Source organism: Rana temporaria, chromosome 4 (genome assembly GCF_905171775.1).
Source record: "Rana temporaria chromosome 4, aRanTem1.1, whole genome shotgun sequence".
NCBI lineage: Eukaryota > Metazoa > Chordata > Amphibia > Anura > Ranidae > Rana > Rana temporaria.
Genome location: NC_053492.1, coordinates 6300214 through 6327803, shown reverse-complemented (window position 1 = coordinate 6327803; position 27590 = coordinate 6300214). Strand labels below are relative to the sequence as shown.

At 45.6% G+C, this 27590-nt stretch overlaps 2 protein-coding genes across 5 annotated transcripts in view; both read left to right on the top strand.

Annotated features, from left to right (window-relative positions):
- LOC120935241 (gastrula zinc finger protein XlCGF17.1-like) overlaps positions 1 to 26904 on the top strand; it is a gene marked incomplete at its 5' end in the record, with an annotated part of 187139 nt that extends 160235 nt beyond the window's left edge. Inside the window, 2 exons of the mRNA XM_040347407.1 lie at positions 26146 to 26515; positions 26868 to 26904. Of these exons, the coding sequence (XP_040203341.1) occupies positions 26146 to 26515; positions 26868 to 26904 (407 nt within the window). The remainder of the gene's footprint in view (positions 1 to 26145; positions 26516 to 26867) is intronic.
- On the top strand, positions 8516 to 24661 carry LOC120935844. 4 transcript variants are annotated; one of them, XM_040347899.1, is made up of 4 exons: positions 8516 to 8541; positions 14326 to 14502; positions 14641 to 14773; positions 19575 to 24661. In XM_040347899.1, the coding sequence occupies exon 4, from the start codon at positions 23353 to 23355 to the stop codon at positions 24343 to 24345; it is 993 nt and encodes a 330-aa protein (XP_040203833.1). In that variant the 5' UTR covers positions 8516 to 8541; positions 14326 to 14502; positions 14641 to 14773; positions 19575 to 23352; the 3' UTR covers positions 24346 to 24661. The 4 variants fall into 4 exon arrangements, with proteins under 4 accessions (XP_040203833.1, XP_040203834.1, XP_040203832.1 ...); XM_040347900.1 differs by having other exon boundaries at positions 8522 to 8541; XM_040347898.1 differs by lacking the exon at positions 8516 to 8541 and having other exon boundaries at positions 14230 to 14502.
- Positions 26905 to 27590: the final 686 nt, after the last annotated feature.

The window sequence follows — 27590 nt, the reverse complement described above, 5'->3', positions numbered from 1 at the left end:
GTGCGGTGGACGTGGTATACTTGGACAGAGGGGTGGTGGTGGACGTGGTATACTTGGACAGAGGGGAGGCAGTGGACGTGGTATACTTGGACAGAGGGGAGGCAGTGGACGTGGTATACTTGGACAGAGGGGAGGCGGTGGACGTGGTATACTTGGACAGGGGGTGGCGGTGGACGTGGTATACTTGGACAGAGGGGTGGCGGTGGACGTGGTATACTTGGAGAGAGGGGTGCGGTGGACGTGGTATACTTGGACAGAGGGGTGGTGGTGGACGTGGTATACTTGGACAGAGGGGTGGTGGTGGACGCGGTATACTTGGACAGAGGGGTGGCGGGGGATGTGGTATACTTGGACAGGGGGTGGCTGTGGACGTGGTATACTTGGACAGGGGGTGGCTGTGGACGTGGTATACTTGGACAGAGGGGTGGCGGTGGACATGGTATACATGGACAGAGGGGTGGCGGTGGACGTGGTATACTTGGACAGAGGGGTGGTGGTGGACGTGGTATACTTGGACAGAGGGGTGGCGGTGGACGTGGTATACTTGGAGAGAGGGGTGCGGTGGACGTGGTATACTTGGAGAGAGGGGTGCGGTGGATGTGGTATACTTGGACAGAGGGGTGGTGGTGGACGTGGTATACTTGGACAGAGGGGAGGCAGTGGACGTGGTATACTTGGACAGAGGGGAGGCAGTGGACGTGGTATACTTGGACAGAGGGGAGGCGGTGGACGTGGTATACTTGGACAGAGGGGTGGCTGTGGACGTGGTATACTTGGACAGAGGGGTGGTGGTGGATGTGGTATACTTGGACAGAGGGGAGGCGGTGGACGTGGTATACTTGGACAGAGGGGAGGCAGTGGACGTGCTATACTTGGACAGAGGGGAGGCAGTGGACGTGCTATACTTGGACAGAGGGGAGGCAGTGGACGTGGTATACTTGGACAGAGGGGAGGCTGTGGACGTTGTATACTTGGACAGAGGGGTGGCTGTGGACGTTGTATACTTGGACAGAGGGGTGGCTGTGGATGTGGTATACTTGGACAGAGGGGTGGCGGTGGATGTGGTATACTTGGACAGAGGGGTGGCTGTGGATGTGGTATACTTGGACAGAGAGGTGGCTGTGGACGTGGTATACTTGGACAGAGAGGTGGCTGTGGACGTGGTATACTTGGACAGAGGGGTGGCCGTGGACATGGTATACTTGGACAGAGGGGTGGCCGTGGACATGGTATACTTGGCCAGAGGGGTGTACGTGGTTTACTTGGACAGAGGGTTTAATGTTGATAAATGTAAAGTTCTGCACTTGGGGGGCTAAGAATATGCATCATACATGCCCGGGGGAGTAGAACTGGGGGAATCTGTAGTGGAGAAGGATCTGGGGGTTTTAGTTGATCATAAGCTCAATAATAACATACAATGCCAAGCTGCGGTCTAAAATCACAACGTAAAGATAATATATGCAGTCGCAGAGGAAATCGCAGGATGGTGTTATGCTCCAATCAAAATAAATGACTGGACATAACTGATATACAACAATGATGGATGAATAAAACAGTGAACTGGATAAGAGTGCAAATAAATACAAATAGGTGACTGTATAATGTAAGTAAAATCACATCGTATGAATGGTGGATGGAACCACAAGATGTCCAATTGTTACAAAGTGTAAATGGTGCAACTGCGACTCAGTCCAAGAGGTGATGCAATTTGATCAAAAGAAATTGCAAAGTGCGAGTGAAGTGCTGGGTGCTAAATGACATCAGCAGGTGGCAAGGTGACTTGTTGGGGAGTCTTCGGTGTATGGTGACACCCGAAGGTGTGCTAGCAAATTACCTTACAGCTGCAAGGTAAGCAGCATTCAATAAAACCAATGGAATCACTCGGGGGGTAGAGGGGATAACTCCTATCCGTCCTTCCAGTAGTGTGGCACCTAGGGGGTTAAGGCTTCCTTCCAGGCTGGGTGGTCAGCAAGGTAAGACAGCTCCAAAGTGTGTCACCAGGCAGGGTAGAGAAAACATAGAGGAAGCTCTCTAGTGTAATATGTTTTAAACACTCAGCGATTTATTCAAACATATAAAAAACAGGGTACTCACATTTAAAACAGTAATGCAGAGTATATCAGAAACGAGCAGCGAGCTCACACTGTGCAAACGTCACTTCCGGTGTCCTATGACTTCATCGGAGATACATTCTGGACGTTGGAAGGGACTTTATATAGTGAATAGGAAAAATGCAGATCAGCCATTTTCTTGTAGCCCGCCTATAGGCAGAATAGCAGCAGCCATTTTCTTGTAGCCCGCCTATAGTTGGAATAGCAGCAGCCATTTTCTATGTGATTATTCTAATGGTCTACAACCGCGGCCATTTTGTTGTGGTTATATATGGACATACAGGCACTGATGGCTTTTTGTTGTGAATTGTTTACAGGTATATAAATAAAATCGTGACGTGAGCCGCACAGAGTGTAACATATCACGGGGCAACATACATTTTATTAAAAGGGGAAATTAACCACTTCCCACCCAAGGACGTCATATGACATCCTGGACTTTCAGTGGGGATATCTGAATGATGCCTGCAGCTACAGGCATCATTCAGATATCCATCTCTTCAGCCGGCGATCCTGTTCACCATAAGAACGATCGTAGCGGCAGTTCCACCGTTTGATCGTTCTTATAGGTGATGGGAGGGGGCGTCCCCTCCCGCCGCCATCTAGTGCTTCTCCAGGCTCTCCCGTGCGATCGGAGACCCGGAGAAACGATCTGCCGGTGCCGGGTGGGAGGCATAGAGATGACTGGTGACCAGATGGTCACCAGTCATCTCTATGATCGTCGGAGGCCCGGGCGCGCTGTTATGACGTCACGCCTGGGTACCGGAATGTAAACAAAGCTGCAATCGTGGCTAAAAGCATGAGATTCGTGATTTTTTTTTCACGATCTCATGCTTTCCAGCCTGGAGGAGAGATGTGGGGTCTTATTGACCTTATCTTATTACCTGTCGCGAACCATTCCTATTACAAGGGATGTTTACATTTCTTGTAATAGGAATAAAAGTGATCAAAAGAAAAAAAGTGTAAAAATAAAATAAATTAAGTGAAATAAAAAATAATAATATATATATTTTTTTTAAACGCCCCAATCCCCGGTAGCTCGCGCTCAGAAGCGAACACACATGTAAGTCCCGCCCACATATGTAAACACCGTTCAAACCACACATGTGAGGTATCGCCGCGTGCGTTAGAGCGCCAGCAACAATTCTAGCACTAGACCTCCTCTGTAACTCTAAACTGGTAACCTGTAAAAAAAAAATAAGCAACGCCTATAAAGATTTTTTAAGGAATGAAGTTTGGCGTCATTCCATGAATGTGCGCAATTTTAAAGCGTGACACATTGGGTATCTATTTACTCGGCGTAACTTCATCTTTCACATTTTGCCTGCACAAAGTCCAAAATAACAGCTGAAAAAACATTTAAGTTCATTTCCACTACCACTGGCAACACAAGTGAAGGGGTCAGATTCAGAAAGAGATACGACGGCGTATGTATCTCCTGATACGCCGTCGTATCTCTGAGTGCGCTCGGTCGTATCTATGTGCCTGATTCATAGAATCAGTTACGCATAGATATCCATAAGATCCGACAGGTGTAAGTGTCTTACACCGTCATATCTTAGGCTGCATTATCAGGCTGGCCGCTAGGTGGCGCTTCCGTTTGTTTACACAAAGAATATGCAAATTACTATTTACGTCGATTCAGAAACGAACGACCGCCCGGCGCTTTATTTTTACGTCGTTTGCGTTCAGCTTTTTCCGACGTAAAGTTACCCCTGCTATATGAGGGGTATGTGCGGCGTATCCTATGTTAAGTATGGCCGTCGTTCCCCCGCCGAGTTTTGAAATTTTTACGTTGTTTGCGTAAGTCGTTCGCGAATACAGCTGGACGTAATTTACGTTCACGTCGAAAGCAATGATGTTTCGCGGCGGATTTTTGAGCATGCGCACTGGGGTGTTTTCACGAACGGCTCATGCGCCGTTAAAAAAAACTTAAAAAACGCGGGGTCAAGCCAAATTTAGGTAAAACACGCCCCCAACATCCCCATTTGAATTAGGCGGGCTTACGTCGGCCCACATACGCTACGCCGCCGTAACTTAGGGCGCAAGTTCTTTCTGAATACAGGACTTGCGCCCAAAGTTACGGCGGCGTGACGTATCTAAGATGCGTTACGCCGGCCGGACAGATACACCATTGTATCTGAATCCGGCCCAAGGACTTTATCCGTTGCAATACAGAGGGAGCTGTATATGCCCTGGAGTGCAGCTGTGGTTTACAATACGTTGTAAACACAAAGAGACCACTGAAAGTACGAATCAAAGAACATATACAAAACATCATTAAGGGTTTCGACAAACACAGTGGCCCGGATTCAAGAAGCAATTGCACCTGTGTAACCATAGGTGCCTAATTTAAATGATTCCCGCCCCCTACGGGATCATTTACATTAGGCGCCCTTACGCAGGGCAAGTTTACACAGCGCACACGCAATTTACGGAGCTACTGCTCCGTGAATCGCGGGTAGCGCAGGAAATTTGCGGGGGCACAGGGCAAAAACGCTTGAGTCCAAATGGATATTTGTTTTAGACACATTTACACCCCGTGGCCTTAAAATAGAATTTGATCTTAATTGTTTTATCAGTGACTTTTAAAGTGGAGGTTCACCCTAAACAAAATTTCTAACAATACATTGAGAAGACTGATTACACTGCGGGTATGCTGTGTTTTTTTTTTTTTTTCTTCGTACATACCTCGTTATCGCCGTTTCATCCCTCGGCTTCCGGGTATGATTCTTGCGGGTCTGGGCGTTCCTAGTTGATTGACGTTCCTCCGACCGACGCATACTGCGCGTCACGACTTTCCGAAAGAAGCCGAACGTCGCTGCGCAGGCGCCGTATAGAGCCGACTCTATACGGCGCCTGCGCAATGACGTTCGGCTTCTGTCGGAAAGTCGTGACGCGCAGTATGCGCCGGTCGGAGGAACGTCAATCAACTAGGAACGCCCAGTCCAGCAAGAATCATACCCGGAAGCCGAGGGATGAAACGGCGATAACGAGGTATGTACGAAAACAAAAAAAAAAACCCAGCCTACCCGCAGTGTAATCAGTCTTCGCAATGTATTGTTAGAATTTTTTTGTTAGGGTGAACCTCCACTTTAAGATCCCTCGCCTCCTTTTATAGGCGCACTGTTCTATTTGTCATATTTATTTTTTTAGATCCCGCCTCCTTTTATATATTTATTATATTGGTGTTTACCAGTCCTCTCTACTTTCATCATCTTATTTGACCCTCCTCCTAACCGCACAATATACATATTTTTATACCGCAATTTATTTCAGAATATCTAAGAATATCTATGGCTATTGATTTTATTAGCAATTGATTATTATGCCGCCTTCTGCTAAAACCTCACTTCCGGAGTCCTAATTTAAACACCCGTTTTAATTTACTCTGACCATGGCTACCCCTATTTTTATCTTGTTCATCTTGTTTTTTATCTTTTAATATGCTAGTTCTAAACCCGATTTTATTTTCCCATTTTAATAAAATGTATGTTCCCCTGTGATATGTTACACTCTGTGCGGCTCACGTCACAATTTTCTTTATATACCTGTAAACAATTCGCAACAAAAAGCCATCAGTGCCTGTATGTCCATATATAACCACAACAAAATGGCCGCGGTTGTAGACCATTAGAATAATCACATAGAAAATGGCTGCTGCTATTCTAACTATAGGTGGGCTACAAGAAAATGGCTGATCTGCATTTGTTCTATTCATTATATAAAGACACTTCCGACGTCCATAATGTTTTTCCGATGAAGTCATGTGACAGTGACGATACGAGTCAGACACTAGGACACCGGAAGTGACGTTTGCACAGTGTGAGCTCGCTGCTTGTTTCTGATATACACTGCATTACTGTTTTAAATGTGAGTACCATGCTTGTTATATGTTTGAATAAACCGCTGAGTGTTTAAAACATATTACACTAGAGAACTTCCTCTATGTTTTCTCCACCCTGCCTGGTGACACACTTTGGAGCTGTCTTACCTTGCTGACCACCCAGCCTGGAAGGAAGCCTTAACCCCCTAGGTGCCACACTACTGGAAGGACGGATAGGAGTTATCCCCTCTACCCCCCGAGGGATTCCATTGGTTTTATTGAATGCTGCTTACCTTGCAGCCGTAAGGTAATTTGCTAGCACACCTTCGGGTGTCACCATACACCGAAGACTCCCCAACAAGTCACCTTGCCACCTGCTGATGTCATTTAGCACCCAGCACTTCACTCGCACTTTGCAATTTCTTTTGATCAATTTGCATCACCTCTTGGACTGAGTCGCAGTTGCACCATTTACACTTTGTAACAATTGGACATCTTGTGGTTCCATCCACCATTCATACGATGTGATTTTACTTACATTATACAGTCACCTATTTGTATGTATTTGCACTCTTATCCAGTTCACTATTTTATTCATCCATCATTGTTGTATATCAGTTATGTCCAGTCATTCATTTTGATTGGAGCATAACACCATCCTGCGATTTCCTCTGCGACTGCATATATTATCTTTACGCTGTGATTTCATTTATGCACCCGAGTCACCTTATCTGCACTGTTTGCACATTCATTCAGTTCACCTTTGGATACACCTTATCTTTGCATTTATAGAATATCTTTCAGTCAGTCTATTTGCACATTCATTTATCAATTATATCATTTTGGTTATTTATACATTTTATCACCGCTCATCGTTTGCCACCCCTTTCTGCCAATCCACCCATTGGCTGCCATTTACCCAACAAATTAAAATCAAAATACAAACAATAACTGACAAAGCCATCCGCAACTCAGCCCACACCTACATCACTAACCTAGTCTCACCATACCAACCAGATCGTTCTCTTCATTCCTCCCAAGCCCTCCTGCTCTCTAGCTCCTCTGTCACCTCATCCCAGGACTTTACCGAGCCCCTCCCATCCTATGGAACTCCATACCCCAATCTGTCTGACTATCTCCTACTCTGTTTGCTTTTAGATAATCCCTGGAAACCCTCCTTTCCTGAGAAGCCTATCCTGTCCTCCCCTAACAACTGTACATTTATTTTCTCCATCAGCTCATCTCCCACAGTTATCACCATTTGTATTATTTGACCCTCCCTCCTAGATTGTAGTCGCTAACGAGCAGGGCCCTCTGATTCATCCTGTGCTGAGCAAATTGTTTGTGCTATATGTGACGAGACCCCTTTGCTCGCTCGGTTCTGCTCTCCCGACACTCCTCTGCTACTATTGAGTCAGCTTGCAGATTGCAACGTCTGATGGTCCAGTCATCCAAGGTTCCGGGATCCAAACTACAGCTATGTGCCCTTCAGACCCATTAAGAACACACACCAGGCAGGCTGTATGTATGTTCACGCAGGACTCTTTATTTTCAAGTACACAGCACACTTTTATACAGAATTTGGAACATCCCACTCCCGACAACCGCTTTCCTATTGGTCAATTGTAAAGTATATGCAGTCCTCACTCAGGTCCTCCTTAATCATGCAAATGAGGACTTGAAATAGTCAACAGGGATTGGTCCAATAGCTTGGATAGAAAGACTATTATGTGTATTGAGACAGAAGCCCCAGGGGGTAATCAATGTACACAATAGCCCGGTCTATTTAGCAGAACTTAATTACAACCTCTGAGAGGTTACATTTCTTTAGACAATAGAATGCTAATTCAATACTCCTGACAGGAGACTTCTGACCTTTAGAACAATACAAAGTCCCTTAGCGTAAACACATACATCTTCAAACACACATAATAGATTCAATTAACCTTCAATCCACAATTCTAGCCAGACGGACTGTCTCTGACAGAAGATACCCACACCTGCTAATCAAAAGGCTTTAAAACAGGGTTATCACATAATGGAAATGTCTCAGTATAGCCCAGTAACCACTCCAGTACTCCAAGGTCCATGACACTATATAAATCCTGTATAATAATAATATGTTCCCAGGAGGGCAGTAGTTTTTGAATGTACAGAAACTCCCCAATTACCCCCCTCACATCCACACCCTATTATTGTGTGACCAATACCATCCAAAGTTATCCATTTTTAAGGAGACCTGTATAGATCAAATGATGGGACCAATGAGGATGGAGGAGGACCAGAGTCACATGACTGAGAAGATACTAAACTTCACCCTGGAGATCATCTATCTGCTGACCGGAGAGGTGAGGAGGATTCTGGGAGGTCACATGACATCACTCTTATCTCTATTAATAAAACACAGACCTGACTGGAGAGGTGAGGAGGATTCTGGGATTCTAACATATTATTGGTTCCTCAATACAGAGATTTCCTCTTGTGAAGTCAAAAGATCAAATGACCATCACAGTGCCTCCATGTGACTCCCTAAAACCTGAGAGACACAACATGAAGAAGATTCTAGAAGTCACCAAGAAGATGATGGAGCTGATGACAGGAGAGGTGAGCGGTGCTGGGAATTTTTTATAGTTGTATTTTTATTGAATTTCACAAAAAAATAAGTTGCATCCCTTTTATGTCACAAAACAGTAGTGGAGAACAGTCAATAGTTTGAATTACGCAACCATCACAAACAGTATTAAGAGGGTATATAGGTATTACAGTGTGAAGAGGGTATATAGGTATTACAGTGTGAAGAGGGTATATAGGTATTACAGTGTGAAGAGGGTATATAGGTATTACAGTGTGAAGAGGGTATATAGGTATTACAGTGTGAAGAGGGTATATAGGTATTACAGTGTGAATATGGTATATAGGTATTACAGTGTGAAGAGGGTATATAGGTATTACAGTATGAAGAGGGTATATAGGTATTACAGTATGAAGAGGGTATATAGGTATTACAGCATGAAGAGGGTATATAGGTATTACAGCGTGAAGAGGGTATATACTGTAGGTATTACAGCGTGAAGAGGGTATATAGATATTACAGTATGAAGAGGGTATATAGGTATTACAGCATGAAGAGGGTATATAGGTATTACAGCGTGAAGAGGGTATATAGGTATTAGTGTGAAGAGGGTATATAGATATTACAGCATGAAGAGGGTATATAGGTATTGCAGCATGAAGAGGGTATATAGGTATTACAGCGTGAAGAGGGTATATAGGTATTAGTGTGAAGAGGGTATATAGATATTACAGCATGAAGAGGGTATATAGGTATTACAGCGTGAAGAGGGTATATAGATATTACAGCATGAAGAGGGTATATAGGTATTACAGCGTGAAGAGGGTATATAGATATTACAGCGTGAAGAGGGTATATAGGTATTACAGCGTGAAGAGGGTATATAGGTATTACAGCGTGAAGAGGGTATATAGGTATTACAGTGTGAAGAGGGTATATAGGTATTACAGTATGAAGAGGGTATATAGGTATTACAGTATGAAGAGGGTATATAGGTATTACAGCATGAAGAGGGTATATAGGTATTACAGCGTGAAGAGGGTATATACTGTAGGTATTACAGCGTGAAGAGGGTATATAGATATTACAGTATGAAGAGGGTATATAGGTATTACAGCATGAAGAGGGTATATAGATATTACAGTATGAAGAGGGTATATAGGTATTACAGCTTGCAATAGCCCATAGATACAGTATACAGCATACTCGCACAGTATATACAGTAAACTGAAATAAGTCAGAGCAACCCTCAAAGTGCTGGACTTTATTGAATAGATCCAGTTTATCAGTTAAAGTGGAAGTCCAGCCTAACACTAAAATCTCTACATCTACAGACATCAATGATCTAACACTAACCTATCTAGCCCTGTAAAGAAGAAATCAGTATGAATACCTTTTTGAAGCCGGTCGGGTCCGGTCTCCAGAGGTGGAAGCTCTGCAGAGGACACAGCTGACAGTGAAATTAATGGGAAGTGATGTCACCCATAGAGTTACTATGGGGCTTCCATTGGCAGCTGCCTCCTCCACAGCTTAGTGTGGGACCGGACCAGACCGGAGCTTTAGAAAAGGTCTGTATACTGATTTCTTCTTTTCAGGGCTAGATAGGTTAGTGTTAGATCATGAATTCCGGTAGATGTAGCAATTGTAACAGTGGAGTGGATGAGGTGGAATCAGCTGACCATAATAAAGAGCATAGGTGCGTAGGAGGAGATAAGTTCAAATTCTATTTCTCTTTCATTCATGGACGGACACAGCCTTAATCTTGACAAAGTGGGTATTAGCCTTCCTTTAGGAGTGACTAGGCAGAAAGTGTTAACAACTTCAAAGCTGAACAGTCCTGCCCAGGGGGTGGTCCTACAGGCTATATCCCCTCAGCCTGCACCAAGCAGTTCATCGGCACCAAGGGTGTTCACCAAGGTGCTTGCCCCAATTCTCGCCCTACTAAGACAATGTGTCATCGCTATCGTGGGCTACTTGGACGACCTGCTTCTGAGGGCCGCTTAAGCCTCAGAATTAGAGGTGAATGTGTCTATAACCTGTCAAACCCTCCGACACTTTGGTTGGGTACTGAACACTCAGAAGTCTGTAATGGTACCCACTCAACGCCTAGTATATCTGGGGTTGATTCTGGATACCTCAAAGGCAAGGCTTTTTTTCCCTGTGGAAAAGTTGCAGACCCTTCTGGCCGAGGTGCGCTATTGCATGCAAGTCCTGGGCCTCATGGTGGCCTCCTTCGAGGCGGTACCATATGCGCAATCTCACACGCGAGTGCTACAGAAGGAAATTCTGTCCAGATGGGACAAGCGCCCATCATCCCTGGATTATCAATTCCGGGTGAGCCACCTGGTCAGGACCTCCCTTGTTTGGTGGCTGACCTCACGGCACTTCTGTCCGGGAAATTGTTCCCTCCCTTTTACTGGATAGTCCTCACGACGGACGCCAGCCTTACCGGTTGGGGGGGGAGTCTGGGGGGTTCAGTTGACCCAGGGTCGCTGGTCTCCGGAGGATTCCCACTTGCCGATCAATGTCCTGGAACTTCGGGCGATCAGGCTGTGCCTCTCCACATGGTCTCAGAGGCTACAGGGGCGTCCAGTCAGGATCCAGTCGGACAACCCCACTGCTGTGGCATATGTCAACCATCAAGGAGGAACAAGAAGCTTGGCTGCAGCGTCAGAGGTCGCTCACACCCTAAGGTGGGCAGAAAGGAGCGTACTTGGCCCTGTCCGGGTGTGGAAAATTGGCAGGCAGACTACCTGAGTCACCAGATGCTGGACCAAGGAGAATGGTCTCTGCACCCGGATGTGTTTCAGCTCCTTTGCCCAAGATGGGGCACGCCAGACGTAGATCTCCTGGCGTCTCGACTCAATCGGAAGGTATTGAGGTTTGTGGCCAGGTCAAGAGACCCATGGGCAGATGCGAAAGATGCATTTGTGGCACTGTGGATTCAGTACCGGCTAACCTATGCCTTCCCTCCTCTAAAGCTCCTTCCTCATCTGCTTCGCAGAGAGGGGATTCCAATGATCCTAATTGCTCCGGATTGGCCTCTGTGTCCTTGGTACGCCGACCTAGTGCGTCTAGTAGCAGACGTCCCTTGGCGTCTACTGCTAGAAAAGGACCTGCTGTCTCAAGGTCCCATATGCCATCCTGTTTTACAGTCACTGGCTTAATGGCAGGGCTATTGAGAGCCAGGTGCTAAGAGACCGGGGCCTGTCAGACTTTGTGATCTCTACCATGAGGAGTGCTCGGAAATCGTCCTCCAGGAAATATTTACCATCGCACTTGGAAGACCTACATATCCATTTGTGAGGAAATTAGGTGACATCCGCGTGCTTATTTGGTTCCCAGAGTCCTGCTGTTCTTACAGCGTGGGGCGGACCAAAAATGTGCTTTAAGTACAATTAGGGGGCAGATATCTGCCCTGGCTGTCTTTTTTCAACGACCCCTGGTGGCTCACTCTCTAGTAAGAATGTTTGTACAGGGGGTTCGGCATGCGGCCCCTCCGGTCCGTCCTCCACTTCCTCAGTGGGGATTTAAATAGCAGACGTCCCTTGGCGTCTACCGCTACGAGAGGATCTGCTGTCGCAAGGTCCCATAGGTCATCCTGCTTTACCGTCAATGGTTTTAACCGCATGGCCTCTAGGTGCCTCAGAAACCACCATTTGAGAACATTAGGGAGTTTCCCTTGTTGACCCTTTCTCAGAAAGTGGTCCTTTTGGTGGCTGTTATGTCAGTTAAGACGGGTTCTGAGCTGGCAGCCTTGTCATGAAAGGCTCCATATCTGATCTTTCACAAGGATAAGTGGTGCTGTGTCCGTAGCCTTCTTTTCTTTCTAAGGTCATTTCGACCTTCCATCTCAAGGAAGACATTGTACTGCCATCCTTGTGTCCTCACCCGTCGAATACTAAGGAGACGACGTGGCATTCCTTGGACGTGTCCGAGCTCCGAGAATATACTTGTCTGTTTCTGCTCCGCTCAGGAGTTCAGACTCGCTGTTTGTTTCAGTGGCTGCTCCTAAGAAGAGCCCAGCGGTCTCATCGCCCACCATTTCGAGGTGGATCCGACAGATGCTGATCAGGCTTACGCCATAAAGGGTCGGGTGCCTCCCTGTCATGATGCATTAGACCAGGGCAATGGTGCCTCTTGGGCTTTCTGACATCAAGCGTCTGTTTCCCAGGTGTGTAAGGCGGCGACCTGGTCGCCGGTCACACTTTCACTAAACTTTACAAGTTGATGTGAGTGCATCTTCGGATGCTTCTTCAGCCGCAAAGTTTTGCAGGAGGCTGTTTAGAGTTACAACTCCTCAATTGAGGCGCTCTGTTTTGTTTTGGGGTGAAGTTTAATTTTTATGCTTCCCACCCCTCATTTTGTCACTGCTTTGGGACGTCCAAAGACCGGAGAAAAGACTGGACAGCTGCACTTCCACGAAATTCTTAAAAAGTTGCTTTTAATGGTAAAAAATGGAAACAGCACTACAAATCACAGCAGACAGTGGGGTGGATAGCTGACGCGTTTTGCACTGGGGTATCAGTGCTTAGTCATAGCTTTGGGACGTCCCACTTTGTCAAGATTAAGGCTGTGTCCGTCCATGAACGAAAGAGAAAATAGGATTTTATACTCACCGTAAAATCCTTTTCTCTGAGTTCATGGACGGACACAGCACCCACCCCTCTTTTTTTAAGTTTGTACTGCTTGCTACGAACTGAACTGCTTGGTGCAGGCTGAGGGAATATAGCCAGTAGGACCACCCCCTGGGCGGGGCTGTTCAGCTTTGAAGTTGTTAACACTTTCTGCCTAGTCACTACTAAAGGAAGGCTATTTCACACTTTGTCAAGATTAAGGCTGCGTCCGTCCATGAACTCAGAGAAAAGGATTTTACGGTGAGTATAAAATCCTATTTTCAGACCAACAATTGGGTGGGTGATGGACAGACCAGTACATAAAAGTGTGGAGGTGGGAGGCATAATTTTATTAAAAAAGGGCAGGTGCTCCCGGGCCTCCCCTAGATCCAAGCAAAAGCAAAGTAGATTGTGCTATGTGATGGGTCTTATGGTGCCATATACATTTAACAAAGGTACTTGGGAGCAATTTCAGCCAAGAAAGAGGGACCTGGCCTGGGAGAGCCTCTAATAGGTACAGCGATTTGGGGGAATTAGCATTTTGAGGACATTAACCCTGCCTAGGCAGAATATATTATACAGTGAGTATCCCATTAATTCAAGGATAAGTTTTATGTCTAGAAACAAAATGGGTAGTTGGCTTAGTATGATGAGAGGGTGTGATGTGAATACCCCAGTATTTGAGGGAACGGGTACACCAGTGATACCAATAAGGGGATTGTAAGGTGGCCAGAGTTGTGGGAGGAATGTTGATAGAGAGCCTCCTATCAGGTTCCTATAAGGTGTCAGAATGTCACTGTCTATTTCTCCATGGAGGAGTGGGAGTATTTAGAAGGACACAAGGATCTCTACAAGGACGTCATGATGGACAATCAGCCGCCCCTCACATCACCGGGTAAGAGGAGACTTTATTGTAAAGGAGAGAGCAGTACGGAGGCTCCACCTAGATCCCCCATCATCTGATAAACGCATAGAAACAATGTATTCAGTCAGTGTGTGTGTTTCCTACAGATGGATCCAGTAATGGGAACCCACCAGAGAGATGTCCCCGTCCTCTGTATTCCCGGGATTCACCACAGGAAGGTCACACCATCCCTCACCATCATCAGATAGATGAGGAACAATCACTGATAGTATCATTAGGATCTGTACATTATCTGCATTGTTACCTTTTTGAAGTCCTTTTTATTCTATGTTCAGAGTGGAAACCTCGGGGATAATAATATTACTGTTAAAGAAGAGTATAAAGAGGAGGATGACGAGTATGGAGTTATGCTGGCGTTTTCAGAAGGACACAAGGATATGATGGAGCCACCTAATACCAGGAACCCACCAGAGAGATGTCCCCGTCCTCTGTATTCCCGGGATTCCACACAGGTAGATCACACCATCCCTCACTGTTACAAGGTTGGTGGAATGGAGCTTCTAGAACATGGACTCATAGAGAAGATGTGTTAATTTTTTATGTGATCTTATATTTTACGGATGATATTCACTCTCATTCTCTTGGTTTAGGGTGAAGATCTGATGAATAAAGTTAAGGTGAAAGAAGAGAAGATGTATGTGAGGGATGATCAGCAGTCTATGGAGGAGGATGGAATAATAAGACTAATTATAGAGGACGACACTTCTACAGAGATCGGCACAGGTGGGTCATTAACACTAAATACATTCCTCCACTCATACTGCTCACTGATTGGTCCAGAGTAGGGCGGGGACTGGGTGATATCAGCCTGTAATCCCCTGGTCACTTTCCTGAGCTGTGTTCCCTGTCCTGTATTCCAGTATGTCTCTCGGATAATCTTCCTTCCCTGTGCTGCAGACACAATTTATGTATCTAGACTGGATTTATGGAGATTCTGGGGATCAGCTGGCAGCAAAATGTTGATATTCACCATAGATGTTATTAGACCTAGGCATCTGGGGTATGTGTTTTGGGTCTTCTGCCCCATGTCTTGTAGAATTTTAGATTTTTCCCAGGATTAGTTGCTCTGTTATTCAAAAGGGGGGTGTAACGGACTCATGAACTATTCTGCCGGGACATCCTATAATACTCCTACAGTGAGGTCTACAAAGAACTGCATGGCTCGTTACAATTGGATTTACCACATTGTATTCTGAGCTCAAAGGGTTAATTATACAAGGGACTTTTTCACTGCTGAATGCTAATATTCCCTTTACATAGCTAATGGACTCTCCTTTGTGTAGTAACAGCCTCCTGTCAGGTGTATGCTAACGTGATGATCTGTGAGTGTATATTGTTCTAAAGGTTAATTGAATTCTATTGAGAAAGGAATGTGCTCGGCCAGGTCATGTTAAGTAGATCTCGGTGCCGGAACGTCTAGAGACTGATTGATTCAAGGAGATCATTGTGTTTGAGTTCTGGTAATGAAGAAATGTTTATAATTAGCTCAAAGAAGGTGATTGAAGCTTCCCCACGGTGTGATGTGTGGGTGGGGACAGTTTGATTGTTCATGTGCCTTGAATACTGTATAAAATCTCAGAGTGAACCATTAAAAAGTCAGTCCTGCTTGACTCTGCAAACGTAGCCCGTCTCGTTTCTTGAAAGGGCGTTCGATGGGATATACCGGCGGTACCTGCATATCGCAGCTTGCCAGGGAAAAGGACTTCTCCAACGGCTGAGACCCTCTCACTAGCCTGGGTAGCCGTTACATTGGTTGGCAGCGGTGGGATGGTCCTTTTATCCAAAGAGCAAGTGCTGAATGGAGTCGCAGTACGCCAGGCTGAAAAGATCCACACTAAAAGATCTATTGGAGAGTCGTGGTAGGAGCGCCAGCAACAGACCACGGAGGGAGCTGATAGCTGACCTGCTGGTGCTGGACGAAATGGATGGATCCATGGAAGGAACGGAGCCCCTTGCACCGGTCAGCGAGGAAGATGTAATTACTGGGATTGTACAGCGGAGATTATCCTTGTATCCAGAAACGTCCGTGGAACTAATCAACCAGCTGTTCCGGGAAGCAAGGGAAGAGATACAAACTAAGAGGGGACAAGAACTGGAACTGGTAAGAGCGAGACAGCCCATTACACATGCAGTTCCTACCCCCCCACCCACGGCTACAGGAAAGAAAATACCGTTCACTGCATTTAAAGCTTTTGTAGAAAGTGAGGAGGAAATCGATGGATATTTGGCGGATTTTGAGAGGCAGTGCTCACTACACCAGAAACCACCAGACCAATGGGTCACTATTTTGTCTGGGAAATTGTCGGGCAAAGCCAATGAAGCCTTTCGGGCTCTCGCCCCAGAGGATATTTTACAATATCAGCAAGTTAAAAAGGCGCTGCTAACCCGATATGCCGTAACGCCAGAAGCCTACCGCCGGCGCTTCCGGGAGTCCAAGAAGAAGGCTGTGGACTCCCACATGGAATGGGCCAACCAGTTACAAAGGGTGGCATCCCTTTGGGTCCAAGGGTGCAAGGCCAACACCGGGGAGGAAGTATTGCAGCTGTTCCTAATGGAACATTTTCTCCAAGACCTGGCCGCAGACATACAAGACTGGGTACGAGATCGCCGTCCCGCTAACTTAAACGAGGCGGCTCGGCTAGCAGATGAGTACGCGGAAACAAGGAAAGTAAGCCAGGGTACTACGCGGCTGGCTCAGAAGGTAGAACCACGTACTCCAACCGTCACCCCACGCCCAGAGTTTCGGGCTCCAGTCCCTCCACGTCCTCAGGGGCCTAGGAACTACCCCCGGGATTCGCCTAGGGTGACGTGCCATCACTGCAGCGACACGGGACATATTGCTCGTTATTGCCCTTTGAGAGCTACAAATAACAACTGGAGACGCACAACACCCAACACAGAGGTCACTCCATCACGTCCCTCTGCGGCCCACTGCCTGGAGACCGAGGGGGGCCCTGAGGAATGTCTGGGAATTTGGTATGAGGCAAACCCAATACAAGCGGCCTCTTCGGATAACCGTCAGCATCACCGTCAGGAGGTACGGGTGAATGGACAAGTAGCACAAGGCCTAAGAGATTCCGGGACTACTATCACTCTGATTCAAAAACATCTGGTAAAGCCAGAGAACGTGTCCAGGGGGTGCTGTATTTCACGTACCCACCGCCCGGGTGCACTTAGACTGGGGAGCCGGGTCAGGAAAGACCACAGTTGGTATCATGGACAACCTACCTGCCGAGGTGGTGCTGGGCAACGACATTGGCCCTCTGACTTCGGCTTATTTACCTACACCTGCTGCTGCTTGTCCCGTGACCACCCGCGTTGCTGGAATCAACTCGCTTGCTGCTGAGACCCGGGTAAGACTACCTTCCCCGACATGTACTGTAGATCCGGCACAATATCACAGTCTAAAATGGGAATGTGACAAGTTGGCCAGTGAGAAATCAGAGATGCAACAACACTATGTCATGTATTATGAGATGTCCCGTGGCTTGAACATTGAAATGCACAAACAGGCGGAAATTGTCAAAAGACTAAATGGGATTTGCATCCAGGTGGTGCCGTATCTGTCCCAAGAGCATCAGCAACAGGTTTTGGGAGCCATTGAGAGAGCAAAACAAGTGACTGTTCCAGAATTGAATTCCATTATTCACCTTCACCATCAGCTACCGACCTGGTAAGCCAATGGGAATGCCGACGGACTGTCCAGGCAAATGGAACTTTTACCCTAACAGCAGACCGGACATCCCCAAGATGACCCGAAAAGGATCAATCCGGGTCTGCCGGAGTGTTCCACAAAAGGGGAGCAGTGTACTGGACTCATGAACTATTCTGCCGGGACATCCTATAATACTCCTACAGTGAGGTCTACAAAGAACTGCATGGCTCGTTACAATTGGATTTACCACATTGTATTCTGAGCTCAAAGGGTTAATTATACAAGGGACTTTTTCACTGCTGAATGCTAATAATCCCTTTACATAGCTAATGGACTCTCCTTTGTGTAGTAACAGCCTCCTGTCAGGTGTATGCTAACGTGATGATCTGTGAGTGTATATTGTTCTAAAGGTTAATTGAATTCTATTGAGGAAGGAATGTGCCCGGCCAGGTCATGTTAAGTAGATCTCGGTTCCGGAACGACTAGACTGCTTGATTCAAGGAGATCATTGTGTTTAAGTTCTGGTAATGAAGAAATGTTTATAATTAGCTCAAAGAAGGTGATTGAAGCTTCCCCACGGTGTGATGTGTGGGTGGGGACAGTTTGATTGTTCATGTGCCTTGAATACTGTATAAAATCTCAGAGTGAACCATTAAAAAGTCAGTCCTGCTTGACTCTGCAAACGTAGCCCGTCTCGTTTCTTGAAAGGGCGTTCGATGGGATATACCGGCGGTACCTGCATATCGCAGCTTGCCAGGGAAAAGGACTTCTCCAACGGCTGAGACCCTCTCACTAGCCTGGGTAGCCGTTACAGGGGGAATAAGGTTGGGACTTAGTATGAGGCATGTGATAGACACTACCACAGGCCTCCATCCCTGTAAATGTATAAAAAGGGGGGAGAGTTGGGACTCTGCAACTTGCCAACCAAAAAAGCACTAAACCAAATTAATCTGTCTACATGCAACTAAACCTCTGTTTTTAATTGCATACAGTTAGACAGATTAATTTGGTTTAGTGCATTTTTTGGTTGGCAACTTTGAGCCTGGCTATTATGGAAACATTTTTTTATATTCCATATATATACTTAATCGCATACTGCTAAACGCATCTCATTTAAAGTCCCAACTCTCCCCCCTTTTTATACTTGGTCTGTTATTTGCTGTCTGTGCCGGGTGGAGGGATATGTCTGTATAGTCTCAGACCCAAGTCACTGAGTGCAGTCTCAGGAGATGGGAGGCAGCGGTGTGGGATCTCTGCAACTTGTCTCATGTAAACATTTAAGCTTCCACTGATTACTGAAATTATTACGAGTCCTGACCCTTACACTATCATTTTATATTGTACATTACATACTCCTGAACCCTGCACTATATACTCTATATTGTACATTACATCATTGTTACTATATAGTCCTATCTGTTGTATCTTATACAATGTGTTGTACATTACATAGTTCTGACTTCTGCTCTCTCCCCTCTACCCACTGCTATATATATACACATAATATGTATACTATTTTGTTACACTCATTTTCTACCAGCTGGACATTGTGTTTTTTTTTTTACTAAAGCTAGAGAGGGCAAAATTACTCACAATTCTGCATAGAAACCAATCAGCTTCTAACCTCAGCTTGTTTAATTAAGCTTTAGCAATAAAACCTGGAGGCCGATTGGCTTCTCTGCAGAATTGTGACAAATTTTGCCCTCTCTATCTCTAGTAAATCCCTTTTCGTTATCGTACACCACGGGACACAGAGCCGTAAATCTTTACATGATGGGTTGTATGGTCACCAGATGTGATTGGACACTGGCACAACCAATCAAAGACAGTTCCCCTTCAATCAGGGAAGTTTCTTAGTTTTTTCGCCAGTGTCTAAGGTGTTGGACGTGAGGAAGATGTGCTGAAGAAAGCCCTATGAGGGTAGAGAGCTACACTGTGGGTCTATCCACTCTTAATTATATTACGCCAAAACTGGATGGTATTCGGACCTCATGGACGAGGTGTCGCCTGTAATGTCTCTCTCTGGAGGACTGGGCTCTGGGGACTTTCCCTCTATATGCTAAAAGTCCTGGTAAGAGTCTTTTACAAGGCCCAGGGAAGAGGTCTCGTTTATGTAGGAACCCATACCTCTGAAAGTAGGCACGCAGACCCCGCCGAGATGATTTGGTATCTGCCTGGCAGAGAACCTGCGGCGGGGACAAGGCGAGTTAGGAAAAAGTCCTAGGTTTTAAACTTGGTGACTTTTCCTATTTTAGAGTGGGTGTAATTTTTTTAAGGCGCCACTGGAGGGAGTAAAGAGCTGAGTTTTCACTCACCAAGCTCCAAAGCAGTGTCAGTCCAAACGACAAGCGCACTCCTTTCGCTGCAAGCTCTGCATTGCCCTCCTCCCTCTTCCACAGAAAGCTGAAGGATCTCCAAACACAGGAGAACGACATGAACCGCACAGGGGTGCAGAGGATGCCCCTAGCCCGCACAGGCACGGGGGCGCGATTCGTGACGATCTCAGTGGGAGGGGGGCGGGCCTAAATAGGGGCACGCTTTTAATGGCAGTCAGACAGGAAGGAACAAACCTCACATGTTTGGAGCTTCCCTACAACAGACACAGCAGTGTTTAAGGGCACGTAAGATCTCCATGTGGTTGGCTGAGCACTCCCAAAGGATAAGACACTCACTGTGTGTTATTAGTTGCATACTTATATGTAGATTGCTAAACTAGCACAGTAGCGTATGCATTTGTTAGCTTTGCTTAGCATTATGTCTTCCCAAAGAAAATGCTCTGGGAGAAGCAAAAAAGCATCGCTGCCAAAGACAGGAGGCTTCTCGGTACCCTCATCTCCTGTAATACCTGAAGTATTTATACAGGATGAGCCATTACCTCTATCACGAGTTGCAGCCTCTCCTGTGGTGTCGGGGCCTGCATATGTCACCGAAGACACTTTGGCAACAGCCCTAAACAATTTAAAAGGGAGAATCACTGCGTTAATCGCAAAGTCCTCAGAAAAGGACAAAAAGCGAAGCAGATGGCCTCCTGTTGTTTTAGATCTCCTTGCAGAAAGCTCTGAGGAGGATGAGGCCCCATCAGGGGTTGAGGACTTGGAGGGATCCGAGCTATCAGATGAACCCTTTTCTGCATCTCGGATGCTAAAATTACAGGTGCAATATTATACTGAACCAGTGCGCTCCACATTCAGATTACCCTCTAAGGAGTTAACTGAATCACCTGTCTCCTCTCTGGGCTCGTTAAAATCCCCACAGGCTGCTGGTGCCTTTCATCCTTTATTGAATATGATAATATGATTTACGCAGACTGGAAAAACCCAGATTATCGGTTTTGCTCCTCCTAGGAAGTTTGAAGTGCTTTATCCTATGGAGGAGAAGTTTACCAAGAAATGTAGTCTGCCTTCTGTGGATGCAGCGGTTTCTTCTGTAAACAAAAGCCTAACTTGTCCAGTGGACAATGCCCAGGGATTTAAAGATTCTTCTGAAAAAAGGTTGGAATATTTACGAAGATCATCCTTCCTCCTAGCAGGTGCAGTAACCCAACTTGCTGTAGCAGTAGTGGGTATGTGCCAGGTCTAACGGTGGATGAAAGTTCTGACTGCTGAACAGATCAAATTTTGGGAGAATATGCCCAGGGCCTTATGTTTTACAGTGGATGCCATTAGAGATTCTGTTTCAATGGTTTTTATTAGTTTTTCAAGTAAAGAATATATGTGCCAACAAAGAGAGCAGCGAACAATCCTCGCATACTCTGAACATATTAAGTCGTAAAAAAAAAGGGAAAACAAGCAAAGAATTTTTTTTTTTTTAAATAAACAAACATAACATAATAAAAGTAAAAAGTGAAATGATACTGGTTAACAGAGGAGAAGGCATCCAAGCATGGAAGCAATGCAACAAATGATTGCTATGCTAAATATAAAACCAATATGGACCCAACTCGTGGGATGGATCCTGAATTGCGGCCCCTCTACATAATATATCTAATGCTGGAGGCCAATCCGTGACCAATATCGAGATATTGAAGTTCCTCGGAACCTAGCAATGTCCAAAACGAAAAACTCTCCAACAGGCAACACATTTTACAGATAGTTAAGATAACTAGTAGGATTCCGGTTCGAGCAATCTCACAGCGAGAGGATCTGGGCAGCTCGAAATCATAACAAGTAAGATACTTTCAACATTTATTAAACCTAAATGTCCCTGATAGGGGAGCGCTTAGTCAACAACATTACAGAAGAGGTCCAGGTTAACCAGAAAAAAAAAAAAGAGGGGGGGGGGGAAATTCAGGGAATCGCCATTAGAGATTCTATCCAACAGGCATCCCGCCACACGCTGCAGCTGGTGCTTATGCGCAGTATTCTTTGGCTAAAGCATTGGCCAGCAGAAGCTCCATGCAAGAAGCTTTTGGCCAGCTTTCCCTTCATTGGCGAACACCTCTTTGGGGAAGATTTGGAAAAATATATCCAAAAGATATCGAGCGGTAAAACTACCCTTTTACCAGAGAAGAAGAAAAACAAGCGTCCTTGTTTTAAGCGTTCTCTCTCCCCGACTCCTGGTAGATCTAGCTCCAGCCAGTGGCGAAAGCATTTTCAGCCAGCCACAAAAGCTAAGGAAGACCAAGCCCAGAAAAACAAGAAGCAATGGAGTTCAAAGGCTAACAAGCAAAACCCCAAAGCCTCTTCACAAAGAGGCGCCCCAGCTTGGCCGAGTGGGGGTACGACTTTGGCAGTTTTCAGCAGCATGGCAGACAGAAATCCAGGACAAGCGGGTAGTATCCACAGTATCCCTAGGATACAAACTGGAATTTCGAGAAATCCCATCTTCTCAATTCCGAAGCTCAAGACTCTCCAAAGATCCACTAAAAAGAATGTCCTTCTTCAAAGGATTGGATCACTTGCTGTCCCAAGGGGTGATCACAGAAGTACCCCTAAAGGAGCAAGGTTCAGGTTTTTATTCAAATCTTTGCGATTCCAAAACTAAATGGAGACGTCAGACCCATCCTGGATCTAAGATCTCTAAATCAGTTTCTGAACATTCGCCATTTCCGAATGGAAACTATTCAATCAGTGGTCGCCTCTCTACAAGGCAGAGAATTTGGGGCATCGATGGACATCAAGGACGCATATTTACATGTGCCTATCCATCCCGCGCACCAAAGATTTTTAAGGTTTGCGGTAGAACATTGCCACTTTCAGTTTGTGGCTCTGCCATTTGGGGGGCTACCGTCCCCCGGGTATTTACAAAGGTACTAGCCCCTCTGTTGGCAAATCTGAGGCTACAGGGCATAGCAGTGAAGGCCTATCTAGACGATCTACCTGGAGCATTTAGGATGGATTGTAAACCTACACAAATCCTCTCTACCAGCCCTAAGAAGGGTAGAGTATTTGGGCATGATCATGGACACAGCCCACGGCAGGGTTTTTCCTGCCAGAACCAAAGATCAAGTTGCTAAAGGACCTGATCCACAAGGTCAAGGCAAAGAAAAAGCCGTCTATTCGCCTTTGCATTGGGGTACTAGGGAAGATGGTGGCCTCCTTCGAGGCTATCCCTTACGCCCAGTTTCACTCGAGACTACTAGAGGCAGTATCTACAAGGCAGTATCTTAGCTGCCTGGAACAGGAAGATCCAAGCTCTGGATCTACCCATGCGCCAGACTCCACAAGTGCGCCAAAGCTTCAGTTGGTGGTTAAGAACCAAGAACTTGCAGGAAAGAAAAATCAATTCTCCCAGTCATCTGGAAGGTGATGTCTACAGATGCCAGTCTAAGGGGCTGGGGAGCGGTGTTAGAAGAAGCTTCAGCCCAGGGAACCTGGGCCAAGACCGAAAGGAACCTGCCCATCAATATACTGGAGATGAGGGCAGTATACTTAGCCCTCAGAACCTGGACACACAGGTTACAGGGCCACCCGGTGCGGATTCAATCCGACAATGCTACTGCAGTAGCTTACATCAATCACCAGGGAGGCACCCGCAGTTAAGGCACCCAGAAAGAGGTGAATCGGCTTTTGCCATGGGCAGAACATGTTCCTTGTCTCTCTGCAATCTTCATTCCGGGGGTAGAAAACTGGCGAGCGGACTATCTGAGTCGCCAGCAACTACTACCAGGAGAGTGGTCTCTCCAACCCGATATGTTTCAGGCCATGTGCCAGAGATGGGGACCCCCGGATGTAGACCTGCTAGCTTCCAGGTTCAACAAGAAGTTGGACAACTTTGTGTCCAGGACGAGAGATCCTCTGGCCTACGGATCGGATGCTCTAATAATTCCGCGGAATCAGTTTTCACTGATCTATGCATTTCCGCCAATCGCTCTCTTACAAAGGCTACTTTGCAGGATCAAGAAGGAAAGAATTCCAGTAATCCTAGTAGCCCCAAATTGGCCCAGAAGGCCTTGGTACACCGAAATCATAAAGATGGCAGTGGGAAAACCTTGGAGGCTTCTGCTTCGTCACGACCTGATGTCGCAAGATCCAGTGTTCCATCCTTCCTTACAAAAGCAAAATTTGACGGCTTGGCTACCGAGACCCACATTCTGAAGAAACAAGGGATCTCGGGTCCAGTACTATCTACACTTATTAATGCCAGTATTTGTCAGTGTTGCAGAAGCAACCTTTTGATCCTATTCGCCATATTCCGCTGATTCTTTTAAGCAGGAAATTGGCCTTTTTGATTGCTATCTCTTCGGCTAGAAGAGTATCTGAATTAGCAGCGCTTTCTTATAAAAAGCCTTATTTAATTTGTCACACGGACAAGATTGTTCTACGACCTCATCCAACCTTTTTACCAAAGGTGGTGTTGACATTTCATTTGAATCAAGATATTATTTTGCCTACCTTTTTTTTGAATACGCAGATAGCGGAAGAAAAGTTATTGCACTTTCTAGATGTAGTGAGAGCAGTAAAGGTGTATCTGCAGGCAACCGCTCAGATACGTAAAACTGATGTTTTGTTTATTTTGCCAGATGGTCCCAAGAAGGGACAAGCGGCATCAAAATCCACCATTGTGCGGTGGATTCGACAAGTAATATTCAAGCGTATGGTTTAAGGAACAAGATTCCTCCTTCTTCTGTTAAGGCGCACTCGACCGGAGCTATGAGCGCTTCATGGGCAGTGCATCACCAGGCTTCGATGACTCAGTTCTTTAAAGCTGCAACTTGGTCTTCAGTCCATACATTCACCAAATTCTATCAAATAGATGTAAGAGAACATGAGGATTCTGCCTTTGGGCGTAGTGTACTGCAGGCAGCGATCTAGGGCTTCTTGTCCATTTGTGGCCGGTTCGGATCTGGGTCTCCCCCCTTCATATTGAGCATTGCTCTGGGACGTCCCATTATGTAATGATTTAAGGCTCTGTGTCTGATAAAGAAAATAGGGTTTTTATAACGGCTTACCTGTAAAATCCTTTTCTTGGCATACACCATGGGACACAGAGGTCCCCCCTACTTATGGGAAGCTTATTGCTTGCTACAAAACTGAGGTACTCTCCTGATGGGAGGGGTTATATGGAGGGGAACTGTCTTTGGTTGGTTGTGCCAGTGTCCAATCACCTCTGGTGACCATACAACCCATTATGTACTGATGTGAGGCTCTGTGTCCCATGGTGTACTCCAAGAAAAGGATTTTACAAGTAAGCTGTTATAAAAATCCTATTTTATATCTGATGATGTGATTGGAGCACAGCCTTTTACATGTTGATAATGTGATAACATCCTCAAACTTTGGAACCTTAAACAGAAAGTGATAACAAGGGGAGGATAACCCAATGATGGTGGTCTTCAGGATCAGTCCAGTCGTCATCTTGGTTGTTCTCCCCCATCCTCACTCTCTGACCTCTGGTGGGGCTCAGCCCCTCTGTTATTTATGACTAAATCATGGACTAAATGAGAAAGTGCAGTACTTCTTGTGTTGGGAATATGGCAATGAGTGATAGAGGGGGTGGGGGACACTCATCCTATAATCCCCTTATCACTGTCACTCCTATAAAAGACAGTTCTCATTGTTTCCTCACTCTCTGACTAAGGTCCATGAATAAAGAAATTAACTGGTAGGAGGTCAGAGGACCCATTTACTAGTTATTTTGAGGGGGGAATTGTAAGATCCTCAATGACAAAGCTGCCGGATGTGGGCGGAGTCCTGGTTTAGGGGAACCAATCTGTTCATGTCTAGTAATAATCTTTTTATTTCTATTTTAGTAGATGGACGGGAGATGAGGAAAACCTCTGAGGATCGTCTCACTTTGTCTCCAGACTGTAAAGTAGAAGATGAGGACATCACACAGTATAGTGCATTAGAAAACCTGGCTACCTCAAATGTCCATCCGGCACCACACAGTGTAGATGGACCATCGTATTCCTCTTATCCTGAGGAACCCATGGGGAAGAAGCCATTTTCCTGTTCTGAGTGTGGGAAATCTTTTTCACAGAAGTGCAGTCTTTACAGACATCAGAGATCTCACACGGGGGAGAAGCCGTATTCCTGTCCTGAGTGCAGGAAATGCTTTTCAAGGAAGTTCCATCTTTACAGACATCAGAGATCTCACACAGGGGAGAAGCCATATTCCTGTCCGGAGTGTGGGAAATGTTTTTCATTGAAGTCCAATCTTTACACACATCAGAGATCTCACACGGGGGAGAAGCCGTATTCTTGTCCTGATTGTGGGAAATGTTTTTCATTGAAGTCTAATCTTTACATACATCAGAGATCTCACACGGGGGAGAAGCCATTTTCCTGTTCTGAGTGTGGGAAATGTTATTCACTGAAGTCCAGTCTTTACACACATCAAAGATCTCACACGGGGGACACGCAGAAGCCGTATTCCTGTCCTGCGTGCCCGAAATGTTTTTCACAGAAGTCCAGTTTTTACAGACATCAGAAATCTCACAAAGAGAGAAGCCGTATTCCTGTCCCGAGTGAGGGAATTGTTCCTCACTGAAGTCCTGTCTTCCTGTACATGAGGGATCCCACACAACCATAACAGCTCTCATGTGGGGAAGAAGCACACCCTGATATACACCTCAGATATACCCCATGGCTGAACTTAATCATGTAAGAAACAGTTCCTGGGGTGTGGACATTTTTTGAAAAAACGAGTTGTCCGAGGGAATAACTTGGGGTTCCAGTCTCCTTGTCCCTTATGACAATCTCCTTGTTCCTCATCTACCAGAAAGCTCTACCAGAAAGCTGGTGTGGGAGTTCATTGAAAACTAAAAGCCGACACCGGCAAAGGACAGCTGGTTTTGTGGGTTTATTTGCCCACATGATTAACCCCTTCAATACCGGACACTCCCCCCCCCCCTTCCTTTCCAGTCCAATTTTCATCTTTCAGCGCTCTCACCCTTTGAATGACAATTTCGCAGTCATATAACACTGTACTTATATGACATTATTTTTTCCCCCCCCACAAATAGAGCTTTCTTTAGGTGGTATTTGATAATCACTGTTTTTTTAATATTTTTGTGTTACAAATAAAATAAAGATAGAAATAGAGGGTTTTCTTTGTTTCTGTTATTTACTAAATTTTGTGTTCCAATATTTTTATTGAATTTCAAAATAAAAGATACAATAGAAAGACAGGTATGATCTGTCCATGCAATAAAATTCAAGTTACAGGTGCAAGTCAATAAGGACAAAACAACATAACTCTCATATGACATTTTCCCGGATTTATACTTCAAACTGTCGACGGACATATAGAAAAGGGGCTAAATCGGGACCACTACGGGGCCTCTCAACGGAGAGCCCAACCAACCTCAAGGACCCGTCACTCAGCAGAATAATGTATATTAGCAACAAAATAATAATAAGAAATAAGGAAGAACACAAAAGGAGAAAAAGAAAAGGGAAAAGACTAGAAGAGAAAAGGAAAGGAAGGAAGGAAGGAAAGAAG

Bases quoted from the DNA above. Each gene is read 5' to 3' on its own strand.
- LOC120935844 (XM_040347899.1), top strand. From the start codon at position 23,353: ATGCGCCAGACTCCACAAGTGCGCCAAAGCTTCAGTTGGTGGTTAAGA.